The sequence below is a fragment of the Lepidochelys olivacea genome (genome assembly GCF_965140295.1).
Source record: "Lepidochelys olivacea isolate rLepOli2 genome assembly, chromosome: 10".
NCBI classification, from domain to species: Eukaryota; Metazoa; Chordata; order Testudines; family Cheloniidae; genus Lepidochelys; species Lepidochelys olivacea.
In genome coordinates this window covers 65,856,837-65,873,171 of record NC_140420.1, presented here as the reverse complement: position 1 = coordinate 65,873,171, position 16,335 = coordinate 65,856,837, and the positions used below count along the sequence as shown (strand labels likewise).

At 37.2% G+C, this 16,335-nt stretch overlaps 1 protein-coding gene across 1 annotated transcript in view; it reads left to right on the top strand.

Moving 5' to 3' along the window:
- ATP8B4 (ATPase phospholipid transporting 8B4 (putative)) overlaps positions 1-13,787 on the top strand; it is a 155,048-nt gene extending 141,261 nt beyond the window's left edge. The window contains exons 23-27 of the mRNA XM_084642237.1: positions 5,146-5,229; positions 5,907-6,152; positions 9,539-9,677; positions 11,382-11,512; positions 13,170-13,787. Coding sequence (XP_084498363.1) covers positions 5,146-5,229; positions 5,907-6,152; positions 9,539-9,677; positions 11,382-11,512; positions 13,170-13,319 — 750 coding nt within the window. The 3' untranslated portion in view covers positions 13,320-13,787. The remainder of the gene's footprint in view (positions 1-5,145; positions 5,230-5,906; positions 6,153-9,538; positions 9,678-11,381; positions 11,513-13,169) is intronic.
- The last annotated feature ends 2,548 nt before the right edge of the window (positions 13,788-16,335 follow it).

Here is a 16,335-nt window from a genome sequence, read left to right as displayed (position 1 = left end):
ACATGATACAATAGATTAACCAATAATGGTAACAATTTTTGGACACTCCTTGTGTAGCATAAATGTGCCAGTCTATCCATTCCCCAGAGAAGAGAAATATATATGCTTATTAGGAGAAGAGAATATGTTTTACTCCACTGGAGTTTTGAGTTTTCTTTTAATGAAAACATAGGGTGAAATGCTGGCCCTTTTGAAGTAAGTAGCAAAACTACTGCCTGGAATGGGTGCAGGATTTCATCCACAGTCCGATTTTATATGAAAATCTCTGTAGTCTTCTCCCTTTTTTTGGTCTCCTTCCATTCTTTGATTCATTTGAAGCGCTAATATACCTAGAATCAGACCTAAAAAAAAGTCTGAACATCTATATCTTCTTTTATATGCTTTTACGGTTACCCACACTGCAGCTGAAAACACTTGGACAGATATAGACAGATTAGGCTTTTCTAGATGCAATGTTGACTTTCAAGCAGCAGTATAATTACATAAAGTAATGTGCTGTATTTCTTTACTACCTTGGGTTGCCTCTCATTATTGCTGACACTGTTGAATTTGATCACTAACTGTTGCTCTTTGATGATATGCTCCAGCCTGGCCCAGCCAAGATAACTGGTAGGTGGGCTGCATATCACAGATGTGAATTTCTGGAATATGTTCCTCTGGCATCTGGGTCTGTGAGATGTTCTTTTAGGTGACTCCATGATTTGTGATGCAGACTTAGTGACAGCAGTGGTGTCATTTTGCTGGTGGATTGGGATTCATTGTATTTTACTTTAGATTTAATTTCAAGTGTGAGTGAGTTGGTTCCTGTTTATGAGTTTGCAAACAGTCCCTGGAGACTCTTATGCAAGACCTATTCAGTGTGAAATTCTGTATTTCCCCTATTTCCAAATCTACCTATTTTGGGAAAGGATGCAGTTAATGCTTTCTGGGAAATAAGAATTCCATTTCGTAAAATGTCAATGTTTTGACATTTGGTTTCATTCTGTATCATAGCAGAAATAAACCTTTCAAAAATTAGATGAGAGGGAGCGGGTGAGAGAGAATAGCCAATAGCTCACAGATAACGGCATGCATCTTGGATGTGTGGAAGATTCAGGTTCTAGTCTGTGCTGTGACTCATTTGCAGTGAGAAATGGAACCTGGATCTCCCACATCCGAAGTGAGAGTCCCAACTCGGGGTGTGAGTGTCTCCACTCTCTCTCAAGCAGATAGTCCATCCTGGGCCTGAGAAACCTTCCTGACAAAGTTTCAATGTTGATGAATTTGCATTTTCTGACAAAAAAAAATTGTCAAAAAGTTCCAGCTACAACTATGTGCAAGAGGGATGGGCAAACTGGATCAGATAAAACAAATGGCTCTCACCTTCACCCTCAAACTCTGTGTGTTTTTGCTGATCTTGGTTTTGTCCTAAAACAGAAGTATAAATAAGGAAATACCATGTTCTTAGGATATTTCTGACTCAGCTATAGCCAGAAAGAAACAACAATCCTGTGGGATCAGGCATTCTCATGGGATATTATCCAGCCCAAATTCCAGGCAGTTGAGCTTTGTACAACATTCTATGTCAGCTCTTAGATACTCTGGTGTGACTGAACTAGGCCTGAAATGTTGAGATGTGTACATAACAGCGATAGAGAAAGTTCTAGATTTTGTTGGGAGTAAAAGTTGGAAATCTGAGTCACAGGCGCACCCAATTTAGGCTTAATCAATTTTTGCCTTTATTTATGCAATTTCAGAGAGAGTTATTTTGACTTAAAGTGCCTGAGCATACATTTATGCCAGACAATTACAAATGCAATTGGTAAAGGGCCTGAGTTACCACATTTCAGGGCACTGGGAAATTCTCCAATACTTTCTATGGTTGTCATCTCCCCTGATCTGTTGGTCTAGTCCTTCTGTCCCATCCTTCAGTTTCTGGTCCGGTGTTTCTCCAGTGTAGGCCTATGTTCACTTAGGTCTTGTATACATTTCTACATTACAGATTAAGTAATCTTTATCAAATTGGTTCTTAACACATCAACCCTTTGAGTTGTAGGTTACCCACACATTATGCATGTGCAAGCTTCAGTTACCCAACTTCTGCATTTTTTCTTCTCGTTCTGCAGTTTCGGTGTCTTGGTATTTTTTGTGTCACCTTGCCCTAGCTCTCCCAGTAAAAAAGACTTCTTGGTGTTACAGGTTTTTGTAACTTCCAGCACAGCATTGTCTTGTCAGCAATATCATCATTTTAAATATATTAGTAATTCTATGTAAAAGAAGAATTGGCAAAACCACATTTATGCTGGCAATGCCTTGGCCTAAGTGTTACCTCAGCTGTACTCTTTCACTGTCCATAATTACAGATAGTTAAAAAAATATCTATCAAAGCTCTTCATCTAACCATTAGAAATTCTTCATTTTATATTTCAGTGTTATAAGTCAGTATGTTATCCCCCTTCTACCCTTTAATCTATTAGAAGGGGGGAGTTATGGAAAACATGATAATTCTTTAATGTCAACATTTCTTATCTTCTTTAAACATGGGTTTTCCATTCAAAGTCCAGTTTTGTTTGTGAATCATCATAAAAAAAATTTGTTGGAAATTTTCCTGTGAACACATTTTTTAGGGCTGTCTCAATTTTAGGACTTCGATATTTAGTTGATTTTAATGGAAACCCAACAGCCTGGTTCAGCCCCTCGTGAAGTAACATGCAGAACCCTATCCAGTATATCTCGCACTTATGACAGGGTCCTCCTACAGTTACATCCCCACAAAACACACATCCCTAGCCCTGCCTCCTGCCTGCAACTGAAGTTGTGATAAACTTTCTTCTCCTCTCACATACATTTGAATCTCTGTTGCCTCCAGTAACCCCAGTACGTGAACTTGAAGCTAGGAGAGGCAGAGAACAATTGTCCAAGCCCAGAGCAGGGTCTCAGTTCTCTATCTCTAGAATGGGGATAATAGTAAATCCCTACTGAATGGGGAGTGGGTAGTATCCCTTCAAATAGTCCGGGAGCCCTCTACTGGGCTTTCCTGTCTCTATTGCAGAAGCCACCAGAACCCCACAGAGTAGCAGTTTATATATGTAGCCAGGTCTTATATGTTTGTGTATTAGAGAATATGGTTAGTTGGAACCCAGCCGTGTCCATTTAGTTTCCTCATATTCTTAATGTTATGTAAAGAGCAAAGATATAACACTATCTCACAGGGATATTGTAAAGAGAAGTACAGCAAAAACTGAGGTGCTTAGATATCATGGTAATGGAGGCCATATAGATAGATACATAGATTAGAGAACTTAATCTCTGCCACAGCCTGCTGGCACTAGAGTCTGACAAGACTGTAGACAGTGAATCAGGGATAGTGCACTGGTTCATGAGATGGGTGTGTACTTTTGGGGCCTGATCAAGCTACCACTGAAGTCAATAGACAGTCTATCATAGACCTCAGTGGGAGTTGAATCAGACTCCACATGTGGGGTTCCAGTACCCACACAGGGAGCATAAATTTAAGGCAACTGCTTCTATGTTGTGCTCTTGCAACCTTCTACACTTTTGTGTACACATATGTGGACTCTTAGATATCAGTGAAGACGCACATTTTTAAGTGCTTGCGCCAGAACATTTCTTGGGGCCTTATTTAGGAAAGTTATGAATCAAACCAGTTGCAACTACTGGCATTGTTTGCTTAAGAAATGAGACTATCTGATGACAATATGCCATTGTCAACACTACAGAGATTTAAGGGAAAGCTTTTTAAAAAGAATATGGAAACAATTATCCTGTCCATGAATATAAAAAAAACCTTTGTAGTATGCCAAACAATATAAACAAGTCACAGTTGAAAATATGAAAATAGCATGTGACTATTAGACTAGTCTCAAAGGTTTTGATAACCGCAAAGGTTTTGATTACCTGTGAAATAGTTATCCAGAGCTCTTAGCAGATATAGTGACTGGCTAAAAGTGCAGAAAGAAGCACTGTATGTTGAAGAATGTTCAATTCCTTCTGCATTTCTCGAGTGTATTTCTGCTAATTGCACAAATAAAGAACAGATGGAGCAGGGCACCTCTTATTTATTCTGTAATATGTTTTCTGCAAGACAGACTTTTCATAATAAAAATAGCTTTATAACTTTAATGTAAAGGAAACTAAAAAGCATATAAATAAAGTAAAAAGAAAGGGAGTACTTGTGGCACCTTAGAGACTAACCAATTTATTTGAGCATAAGCTTTCGTGAGCTACAGCTCAAAAGCTTGTGCTCAAATAAATTGGTTAGTCTCTAAGGTGCCACAAGTACTCCCTTTCTTTTTGCGAATACAGACTAACACGGCTGTTACTCTGAAACCTATAAATAATGTGCAACTTTAAAATGAGGGGTGCTTAGAAAAAGGCCTTCATCACTAAATGGATTTGCAAGTTATTGTTCATATAAACTTAGCAATGGGGACTTGTGTTTTCATGTTGCTGGGAAGGATCAGGCATAAATCCAAATTGATCCTTGTAGAGGATCTTCAAGCTTTCACCTTTAATTCAAACTTGGCCATCTTTCCTTGGTTGGAACTAGACATCCTTCCTGTTGATGAGCTAAGATGTACCGAGCCTGAGGGTAAATGTACCCTCATCCTTCCTGTTGATGAGCTAAGATGTACCCTGCTCCAAGGGTTACAGGGGAAGTTGACTTGAATGTGGGATGGCCAGATCCCTTCCCCATACCACATGCCTGAACCCTGTTAAGCAGCCAAGTGTGCTACAAATGTGTAGTAAAAAATATGAGATTGTCTGGGATTTTGATAATGCTGTTCAATAATCGTCCCTTTGTGTCACTCTGCCATTTCCAGACTGGGTATAAGATCACATCTTTTTCTGGGGTAGATGAAAAATACATTAACCAAGCAGCTTATTAAACATTGTGGATTTGCCAGCTACCCCATTTTTCATAATTAAGTATGGTATGAAATACTATAGGATAACCCCTGGCATAGAAAGCAAATCACTAAACTCTTAGATATTCATTATTTTACCTGTTTTCAAAATTCAGTTATCCTGTTCATGAGAGCAGATATAAAGCATCCTGTTGTGTGTTCCGTTGTGCCAAATAATAATAGTGAAAAGTTTTAAAAATGTCACTTGTTCACTTTATCAACTGCATCTTCTTTTCAGACAGTTTATGACCAGTGGTTTATTACCCTCTTCAACATTGTCTATACTTCGCTGCCTGTACTAGCTATGGGGTTGTTCGACCAGGTACAATTTTATCTTATTTATAGCATGTCTTAAATGTCTAAAATGGAAGCAGTAAATGCTGTTGATAGCATCATTAACAAGTCAGTTTTAAATGCAAATAATGTATAATTAAATCCCCTTTATTTATCTGCCCCTCAGGCTATTCTAATTTATGCTGGGAACCAGCCCCCAAATGGCCCCAGGATCAGGCAGTAGTCCTTTAAGAAGCTGGCTGTGGGCTCATGATTCTTTGACTGGTTTTGGACAAGCCTAAACCTTAGCCTGAGCAATAGACTGTTCCCCCATCCGGCGATTGCTGAAGAGCACTGTGTTCTGTCTACAACCCTTCCCTGCCCCTGTTGCTCCCTATACCAAGATCAGGGAAGTGAGGACATAGCATAGAAGCCAGCTATGCTGGCTGCATGTTTATTGGAGACTCCCCCATGTCAGTGGATACCCCATCAGGGCAGATATGGCCATATTCCATCTCCTTTGCAGCGTTAGTGGGACAGAGTAGGAAAGAGAATCTTCTTCCCTAGCTCTAAGCACACTTCAGTTCTGAGAAGGTACTATAGTTAAGGGAAATTCCTCCTGCCCTTTATTAAAGGCACAGACATTTTACTCACTCTGTATTATACAAACTTTAATATTTTCTGAAACTATTAAAGTAACGCGTTCTCCAAATGGATTTGTTACAGGATGTGAATGAGCAGAATAGCATGGATTATGCAAAACTCTATGAACCTGGGCAACTAAATCTACTCTTCAATAAACGCAAATTTTTCATCTGCATAGCACATGGAATCTACACCTCTTTTACCCTTTTCTTCATCCCTTATGGAGCATTTTATTACACAGCTGGTGAAGATGGAAAACATATTGCTGACTACCAGTCTTTTGCTATCACAGTTGCAACATCTTTAGTAATTGTAGTCAGTGTTCAGGTAAAAAATAAAGATTTGTGTTCAGTGTTCAGTTTTTTCAGTATTTTTTTTTTCATTTCTAAATACAGAAATTCCTGTTAAAAGTGACACCTACACTTGAAGTTGTAGGGGATTGAGACAATTTCTAAAATTCACATATAAATACTTAATGGTCTAAACTAGGGTGTTCCTCCTCTTAGAAACAGCTTCATCAGCTCGATATGTTTTTCAGAGTATAGGGTAAAGAGCAGAGTAATCAAAGACTTATCTGAGAATACTGACCCCATTGAGGCCTTAAACAATTTGAGAGAGTCTAGATGGTAATAAACATATTTGTCAGAGTCAGTTCACCATAATAGTTTTCTGTGAGATAAAACCATTCCCTTTTGTGAGTTATTTTAATGCTGACTGCAAAGGATTGTAATGGATAAATCCCAAGCATTACTGGGTGGTGAACAAGTTAAAGTTTTCCCCTGGAATTAAGAAAGAGAACCTGTCCCACTGTGTCTTGATTTTACTTGTCTGGCATGAAGATATTGACCTCTAGGAAAGGCTGCTTAAAGTCTCCCAGGAGAACAGGGGCCTGATGAGCAAAATTAAGAAATAAAAGAGAGAGGGGATTAGAGTGGTGGCTTTGGGAACAGCTGACCTACCAATAAGAAGTAGCCACGTTGGCCAAACTTGATTGATCCACCAGGCAGGAGGGAATAATTTAGATTCTGGAACTGAATATTTGCTAGATTGCTCTCTTTCTATCAGCCTTTGTGTCCTTGCTCTGGACATGGGGGCGGGGGAGAAGAGGGAGAGCTGAGAAACATTTAGTTAAATACCCTGTCAGAGTGCTGTATTGTGTTTTTCTTTAGATACGGAGTCACCTTGTGTTATGGTGGGACTGAGCAGCTGCTCACACTGACATAATAAGTTGGTAATATATTATTTGTAGTTAGCTATAATTTTCACAAATTACTCAAGAATTCAGAATGTGCTTTTGATAAGGAAGCATGTAATGAATGCATGTAGTGGTTACATGTAAGCTTTGGGATGCCATAAATCAAGATAAGGTCAGGATTCAGTTTAAGTGGTATGTTCATTAAATAACGCAAGAAGCTTGGCAGAATTCATATTTCTTGGATAATGTAATGGAAAGCGGATTTCAGAATGATCTGTCATTGCAGAGCAGAATTGTGTTTATATAGTATAGCACCTTCCTCCTTAGAATCTCAAAGCAATTTACTAATATTATTGACTTGAGCCTGACAATACAGCTGTGGTACTAACCACATTTTACAGAGAGGGAATCTGGGACCCAGAGCAACTAAGTGATTTGCACAAGGCCACCCAGGGAAGTGTGTGGCAGATCCTGCAATACCACCCAGGTCTTGTGGCTCCTATTTCTTTGAATTAACCACAAAACCATTCTTTCTGCCTTTTCATGTTTTGTTCCTAAATATTATAAAGCTTTCTGAAAAGAGCTTTCACATTTTAGGCCTGATTCTAATCTCACTTGTGCTGTCATAGATTACTACATGTACTGTAAAATCTACCACTGTGTATGTGGAGTAAAGGGGTGATAATACTTTTATTGATATTAGAGCTCTGCAGAGCTCAGTAGTTTTGGTATACAGGGATTCGTATAAAGTATTTTTTCAGTACTGATTCATGTGTTTTCTATCCCCTGAGTTTTGGGTTGAGATTGTGATACCCTTGAATTCCAAATCTCATAGGAAATTCAAACAAAACTGATGAGTTTTGTGTGGTTTCCACAGACTGTTGAATTGCTCCAGGATTCTGTGAAAGGGTGAAGAACTTCCACAAACCTTTTGTCAAATCTAGGATGATTCTTATTTATGATGAAATGCCAATCCAGATGGGTTTGATATGGTTTGGGGTTTCATAATGAGAATTTTACTCACTTCTGTTAGATCCTGCATATGCATATAAGGAACAAATGTAAGAAACTGTTAATGTTAAAACTCAGAACTGGCCCTATTTTTTATTTATTTATTTTTTCGCATTTTGAGTTTTAACATTAGCAATTTCTATGCCAATTATTCTGAATGCAGTGTTGTTGTAGCCGTGTTGGTCCCAGAATAATAGAGAGAGAAGGTGGGTGATGTAATATCTTTTATTGGACCAACTTCTGTTGGTGACAGAGACAAGTTTTCGAGCTTACACAGAGCTCTTCTTCAGGGCTGGGACATGTACTCAGAGGATATGTCTACAATGCAATTAAAAACCTCAATTGGCCCATGCAAGTGGACGCAGGCTCATGGGGCTCTGGATAAGGGGCTGTTTAATTGCAGCTCTAGGACCCTGTGAAGTGGGAAGGTCCCAGAGCTCAGGCTGCAGCCTGAGCCCGAATGTTTACACGGCAATTAAACAGCCCCTTAGCCTGAGCCTTGTGAGCCCAAGTCAGCTGGCATGAGCCAGCCGCACATTTTTAATTGCATTGTAGACATGCCCAGAGTGTTGCAGGTAAATGCCCTAAATGCCCCAATAACAACTATGTGGGGAAAACGAGACAATCACTATGCTCTTGAACGAACTTACACAGAAAAACTTATAAGACAAAAACACCATATCACCTCTGGATGAACACTTTTCAGAAGGGTTTCAGAGTAGCAGCCGTGTTAGTCTGTATCCGCAAAAAGAACAGGAGGACTTGTGGCACCTTAGAGACTAACAAATTTATTTGAGCATGAGCTTTTCTGAACTACAGCTCACTTCATCTGATGCATGTAGTGGAAAATACAGTGGGGAGATTTTATATACACAGAAAACATGAAACAATGGGTGTTACCATGCACACTATAACGACAGTGATCAGTTAAGGTGAGCTAATACCAGCAGGAGAAAAAGTTACTTATTCTGAAGTAAATTATTCTCCCGGCACAAAAACATGCAAAACAGAGTCCTGAAGTGAGCTACATGATGGCATATAGTTAATGTTATTTGCATCTTGGTTCCTAAATTTACTTTTTATTGTTTGGAAGATACAAAATTTGCTTCCCTGACTTGAATATAACTAAAAACTTGCACCCCGATTTGAATATACATGAACTCAGAAATAAGTATTAATCTGTTTTTAAGAACAATTCATTTGAAAGTTAAACTGAATTCTTAAAAACTATGCGTGCATGGGGAGGAGACAGAATATGTTGTCTGCTACAGTTTTGGTGCATTTTTCAATTAAATCTTTAATTAAATTTTTTTGAAAAAGAGAACATGTGATGGGAAAAACTAAAAAGTACCAAACAGATCCAGAACACTGTATTAACATTTTAAAAAAATCCCAAATCCCTTCTCTGTTTAGATACATAACACTCCACTCAATAGGATATGTAGTATATTTTCTAAACCCCTTGAAGATTCTTGGTATAATATGTTTTGTCTTATTTTATTTGCAGATAGCCTTGGATACCAGTTACTGGACTGCCATCAATCGTTTTTTCATCTTGGGTAGTATAGCTGTGTATTTTGCTATTTTATTTGCAATGCACAGTGATGGGATTTTTGTTATATTCCCAAACCACTTTCCTTTTGTAGGTGAGTCTATTACCTCGTATGAGATTATACAGGCAATATTTATGCAATTTGCCACAATCTATGTAGAGTGAGATCTCATAAGTATATAGAAGAATCGCAGATATGGAAGGGAAACTTTGTTCAAGTAATGTTAATGCTTTTCAAGTTTGCAAAAGCATCCTATCTGTATTGAGAGGCCTTTACAGAATAAGTAAATTAGTGAAGTGAAATTTAATTTTGGAGAGTTTTTTTCTTTCTTGCCTGCTCAGAGCACTGGCCAGAACCCCCACCATCCCAGGAATCCACAAAATTCCTGTGCACAATGGGGTCAGAACAATTTGCCGAGAGGATGTAGTTTGTGCAGCAGCTGTGCCATACAAGGCCACTCCAGTAATTACTGAGTCCCAGCAGGACTTCACTGAAGTCAAATGATGACTGTGTTCTTTCAAATGTATTTTTCGTAGCCAAATGCAAGCTACCGGAAGTGAAATTTCTGTTTTTTTTAACAACTCCTGGAGGCTTAAAGCATCAAGGAACTTCCAAACTTATTTGATGACTTGAGATGAGTTTGTTTATGCTAATAAGGACAGCTGGAGCCATATGGAATTTGGTAGTGTGATATGGTACCTGCCACTATCCAAACCTCAGAAGAACCTTCATGAACAAATTCCGGTCCTACGTTCCTTACACTTTGTGCATTTCCAATCAGACTTTGAACAATACTACCCTAAAAGTGTGTCCACCAAATCGCAGAAGAATATAAACTTTTTTTAATGGTGCAGCTAGTCATGCTACCATGTACGCTTGGAAATCTTGATAATCAGAGTCATGGTTAAATGATGTAGAATGTTTCTGATGGCACAAATGGATCAATTGTTTTAGTCCACAGGATACCATTAGCAAACTCACCAGTACAAACTTGGCAGATTTGCTAAATGGTCAACTGGAAATCTAGTCACTCTTGGGCTGAATAATGCCACTGTGACCTGTCTATAGTGTAGGTTGGACCATTTGGGACCACATAGAGCACCTGAGTGTGATTTGGGAGGGAAATGAGGTAGTATTAAATAAATGAAAATAATTAACTAGATGGGTTGAAAATGTGCATATTTCTTAATGAAAACGTTGGTTAAATGTCTGTTGGATGTCTCAGGTGACAAGCAACTGGATATGGCTCCTTTGTTCTTTAGGACACAGCTTTTAATGTGGCTTTAGCGGTTTAAAGCCAATTGATACCATTTGATGGTGCTTCAGAATTAGGGCCTAATACAGAGTAGATACTTTAAATGTAACCCTCTCATGAATCATATGTGAAAGAAGAATAAGGTGGTCAGAGTATTGTTCCAAAGAGCAGAGATTGTCATCTGGCCATTCGAACAGAAACCAAACAATCTGACAGTTCAAAACCAGATGAGGAATCTGATATGAAGAAAAAAAAATAGCAGTGCCACCAGCGTCTTCTTATGCTACTCTTGTGTTCATCAGTGCAGCCACTAACTTTGGAATCCATCTTGCATTTTTGGATTATGTGATATTTTAGAAGTTGCCAAATAATTTTGTAATTTCAGCAGTAACCATTTGTATCTCGAGAAAAATTCAAGCATTTTTGTAACAGAAACATATGTTAACATAAAGAAAATATAATTTAATATGTCTCACAACTGCAAACTATTAACAACAGCCTTGTACTCCTAACAAATATGTTTCATTTTCTTGTGTTAATAGGAAATTCCCGTAATTCCCTGGGCCAGATAAGTGTTTGGCTTGTCATCATCTTGACTACTGTGGTTTCAGTCATGCCTATAATAACATTCCGATTTTTGAAGGAAGATTTAAATCCAACGCAAACTGATCAGGTATGACTTAATCCTATAATGTGAGAGTTTTTCTTTATCATTGCATCCCCCATATAGAGGGAACTAAATTTTTTCCAAACAGACAGAATTTATAGTTCTTACATAACTACTGGGGGAAAATATACCATTAGTTCTCTCAAAGCATCACCATCGACTCTATATAGTTTGGCATGTGCAAGAAGTGAAAAATAATAATTCATAATAGACCTTTGGGTCAGCAATTTTTTTTAACTTTTTAATTATAAATTTAAAAGAAGTTAAAACACACAAGCAAAGGGCAATGTTGGGCCAGTATGTTTTAAGCAAACTAATTTATATGGGAGCTTCTGCATAATTACTGATAGCATAATATGTCCCAAGGTTTTACATTCCTAAGAGTGAATAATAAGTGATGTCCCATCCCAACAGTTGATTTAATGGCTTATAGTTTGGGCCAAATGTTGTTTACCTTACACATGTGAATAATCTCACTGACTTCAGAGGGATAGTTCACATAAACTGCTGGTTAACATTTATTGGAATAGAAATCCAGGTAATTCTAATCCATGCCAAACCTTAACAACAAATAGATAGTTTTCTGCCATTCCTTCACTATTCATAAAACACATGAAAAGTAAAGTTGTAAAGTATATACCATCTACATGGTAATTTATCAAGCAATATAAGAATCCTCAAGTTATTCAAGTTATTGGGTATAAAGTACTGTAACAGAATGTCAGGTGAGGTCACAGTTCTACAACAATATATACTGTGAGTTTATTTTCAAAATTTTAAATTATGGGGGAGGGGAAGCAGTTGACAAAATGGTCCAAATGTTCTCTTTAATTCTCTGATTTCAGTGACATCAAGGTGGCAAATTAGCTTTTAATAGCACTTAGGTAGCATTTCACATCTTCAAAGTGCTGTTATGAACACTAACTAAAAACTCCTCACAACAGACATTTGAGTATTATTATTCCTATTTTACAGATTTGAAAAAGAGAGCGAGATTAAGTGATTTGTGCCAGGCCACAGAGAGAATCCGTGACAGATCTAGTATTAGAACTCTTGCCTTCTAGGCGGGAGATCTTCACCCCACACCCTGGCCTCTGTACTTCTCTGGGCTGAAATGGCATAATGGGGCCCTAAAAGCCCTGATTCAGCTGTGGAAGCAGTCCCTTGGTGCAAGCATTGGGGAAGACAGGCATAAGGCTGCTTTCCAAGGACCTCCTCATAAACTCTGGCATAGGAGGCAAGGCTGCAGCACTGCAGAGATTCCAGGGAGTGCTGTTGCCCATAGTGCAGCCCATGGAATAACTCAGACAGGCCCCAAAGCTGTTGCAGTTATGCCAGATGCCCCAGGACTGGGAGTGTATGAAGGTGGGTTAAAGCCATTTTAGTCCCCAGTTTCTCCGGGCTGCAAGTTCTGTGCTGTGCCTCAAGAATCTTCCCCATGGCCTTTGCTCATCCCAGTAGAATACAGTGCCTCTCTAACACTCCACTGATGGCTTCAGCACATGTTTTTACTTTGGAATCCACTGGAAACTCACCTGTGTTGTTGTTTTTCGTTTTGTTTTTTCATTATAAAGGCCCCACCAATATAACCGAGATCTCAAAATTAGTCAGCATTTACAACACAAAAATAATTTCACATATCAATGGAAACTTTTCCCCTAAGGTTCGGAAGTTGCAGAAGGCTAGGAAGAAGCAGAAACCATTACAGAACTACATGCGTCGGGTGTACAGAACAAACTCAAGAAGATCTGCATATGCTTTTTCTCATCAAGAAGGCTTTGGGAAACTTATAACATCTGGAAAGAATATGTGAGTCAATAATTCACATCAAACATCAGAGTTAGCTAGGACCATGCATAATAGTATCACTTGGATCGAGAATTTATGTAAGAAAACAGAAGAAACAGTGAACAGCTTCAGTAGTGACAGAACTGTGAGTCAAAGAAGAAAACAGAAGTTTATTTTAAAAAACTGTGGCCATATCTTTGCACTGTTTGCCACTTTGTAAACATTAAGCATGAAATTTCCACGTGTGCTGAGTACTGTAGCGGAAGTGTCTAACCCACAATATTTTACAGCGTGTTCAAGAATGTTGTCAACACACAATATTTTCAAAGGGATCTCTTAGTTTTTTTTCTTTTTTCTTTTTTCTGAAAAGCATTTACCATACCAAAACAATGTGTGCAGCTGCTTCAAGAGGTTGGACTATCCATGAGAATATTGATAAGAAATTTCCCTCCAAGTTAAGGGAAAATGCAGTATTCAAATATTTGAATTAGTCATATATTCCAGCATAATTATTTCATACTGCTTGTACTTATTTAAACAATGTAAAAGTTTCAAAGTCAAATGATTTCAGGGTGTATATTTTTAAATATTTGAAATTAAGTTTTTAAATTGTTTATAAATTGAAACCAAAAATAAAATACTGTGTAATATATACAATATCTGTCCATATGTGTAGTGTGTTTCTGTTGTTTCCATTCACTTCTATTTTATCTGCTGTTTACTAATTACGTGCATAATTTGAAATTACGGCATAACTCTGTCCTGCTGAAAGAGTTAAATCCTGTTCAGTTATAATGGACCTGATTCACTTGTCTACTCTGATGGACCTGATTCACTTGTCTGCTCTGATGTAAATTAGAAATTACTTTAGAGAATTTAATAGAATTACAAAAGCATAAATGGGAAGAGAATCAGCTCCAACTTTTCTTTTGTTGTTTTGAGCACCTTGGAAAGTTTTATTCTGACTGTTGAAAAGAGAAATGCCTGTAAGGAAGGGGCTTTATCAGATTCTGTGTGGAATCTAGGAAACCTGCTTTACAATTTTCAGTTTATAGAGATTTCACAAAACCCTGTACTTTTCAATGTAAGTCACTGTAAAAATATAGCAGAAGTCTAGCTTAATTTTAAAAATGATTGATATGCCCTTATATTACTTTGCACCTTAGCTACCTTATGATGGAAATTGGGATTTGGGGGACTGTAAGAATTTTATATTGTAGCTGTTGAGACCATATATTATCCGAATTGTAAAAATTCCAGTTCTGGATTTTGAACAGCCAAATTTTTTTGGTGGTATATCCAGGATTTTGGTTGGGCTCCATCCATGATACAGATGTATCAATAGCTAGTTTCCAGTCCACAGTTTAAATAATTTATAGAAGAGAGGAAAGGAATTCATGGAGGATTGAAGATTGTAAGCAGAGAATTCTCTTTTATATTGTTTAGCTTCAGTGTGTTGAGAGAGAAGATTTTTAATGCTATTTAATACAGCTCAACTGAAGTCATTGAGGAAAAAACTGCATTTGGCTTTTAGAAGAAACTGTACTATAGTTTGTATAGGCTTATGTTTAAAGTATACCTTCACCAACTGACCCAGTGTGATGTCACCAAAGGGAACCTAAATTTTAGTATTGCAAATTCTAATTAACAAAAAATAAAGATTTGAAGATTAAAATAGCCAGCGGTTTTACATATGTCTTACATATTTTATTTTTCTTTGGGTTTGTACATGATTATTTTGGGTAGAAGTAATATATAATCATGTTGAGCATTAATTTCCCAATCTGGCACAAAATATCCATAAATTTGCAACATTTCAGTGTGTTTGTTCCAGCACAGAGAAATCATTCTGTCAAAGTCTGTACTGATTTATATCCTATGTAATTCTGTTCAAGCTAAAGGGATTACAGGCAGTATAAATTACCACAGAATTTGGCATATTCTCCTTTGCAAGCTATCAGGCCCAAAATTTTAATGAAATGACTTGGAACGATCCAAATGCAGAACAATCCAAATGCTTAAGCCTGCAAATAATAAAAGAACATAATAAATGAGGTCTTAATATTGCTTATTCGTAGATCAATAACTGCCTTGTTTAGGTCCTATAAAGGAAAAAGGAGCATTTCCAAATTTCAAATATTTTGCAAAATAAATGTTCATGACCTATAGGTTAAGTGGTATGAGGTACAAATTATTTTAAAATTGTACTTATAATTAATTGACAATTACACAAAAGAACGGACCATGGAGAATAGAAAGATGTTGAAATGCTGGCAACTATTTGGTAATTGTATTGCATTAGCAAAACAAGTTCTTAACGAAGTTGATGAAAAACAGTATCATTCTGTAGTTTCTAAAGAAAAATAAGTTTCACTGTTAAACTTTGCAGTTTTAAGACCAGTTGGACTTTACTGTTTTAGGAATGTTTCTTAAGTACTTGACAGGTAAATCTTTTAGTTCCTATGGGAACCCAAAACTGTATTTATTTGACAGGACAGTTGACCGATTTTATCCATGACAACTCCAAGCACTTGAACAGAATTATATACCCAATTATATCAGACCGCATTTGGCCTGATACATTTTTGTGTTAGATTCCTTAAAAGGTATATCTTAGGTAATGAGAAATATTTAAAGCTGTGTAAGTGTGTAAATTTCATTCCAAATTGTCTGAACTCTCTTGTAATAGAAAACATTTTTGAATTTTTATGTATTGTTTCGTAATTTATTTAAATCATGTATGTCCTCAATATTTTTTACAAATATACTATTTATAAGTATTAATAATATATTTGGTTTGTGTTTTATGCCTTTGTGAAAATGAAGTGATTAACTGATTAGATCATATCAAAGCACATTACCAGCTGCTTTTAGTCTATGGTGATGAATACTGTAGAAATGCTGTTAACAGTTAAATAAGTGTATTCTAGTAGATGGAAGATGCTCATTTTCTAGTGAAAGAAAAAAAGGTCTGATTTTTGTCAGTAATATTGAGTATCCTTGGTTCCCATCAAAATCAGTGGGAACTGTGGGCATCTTGC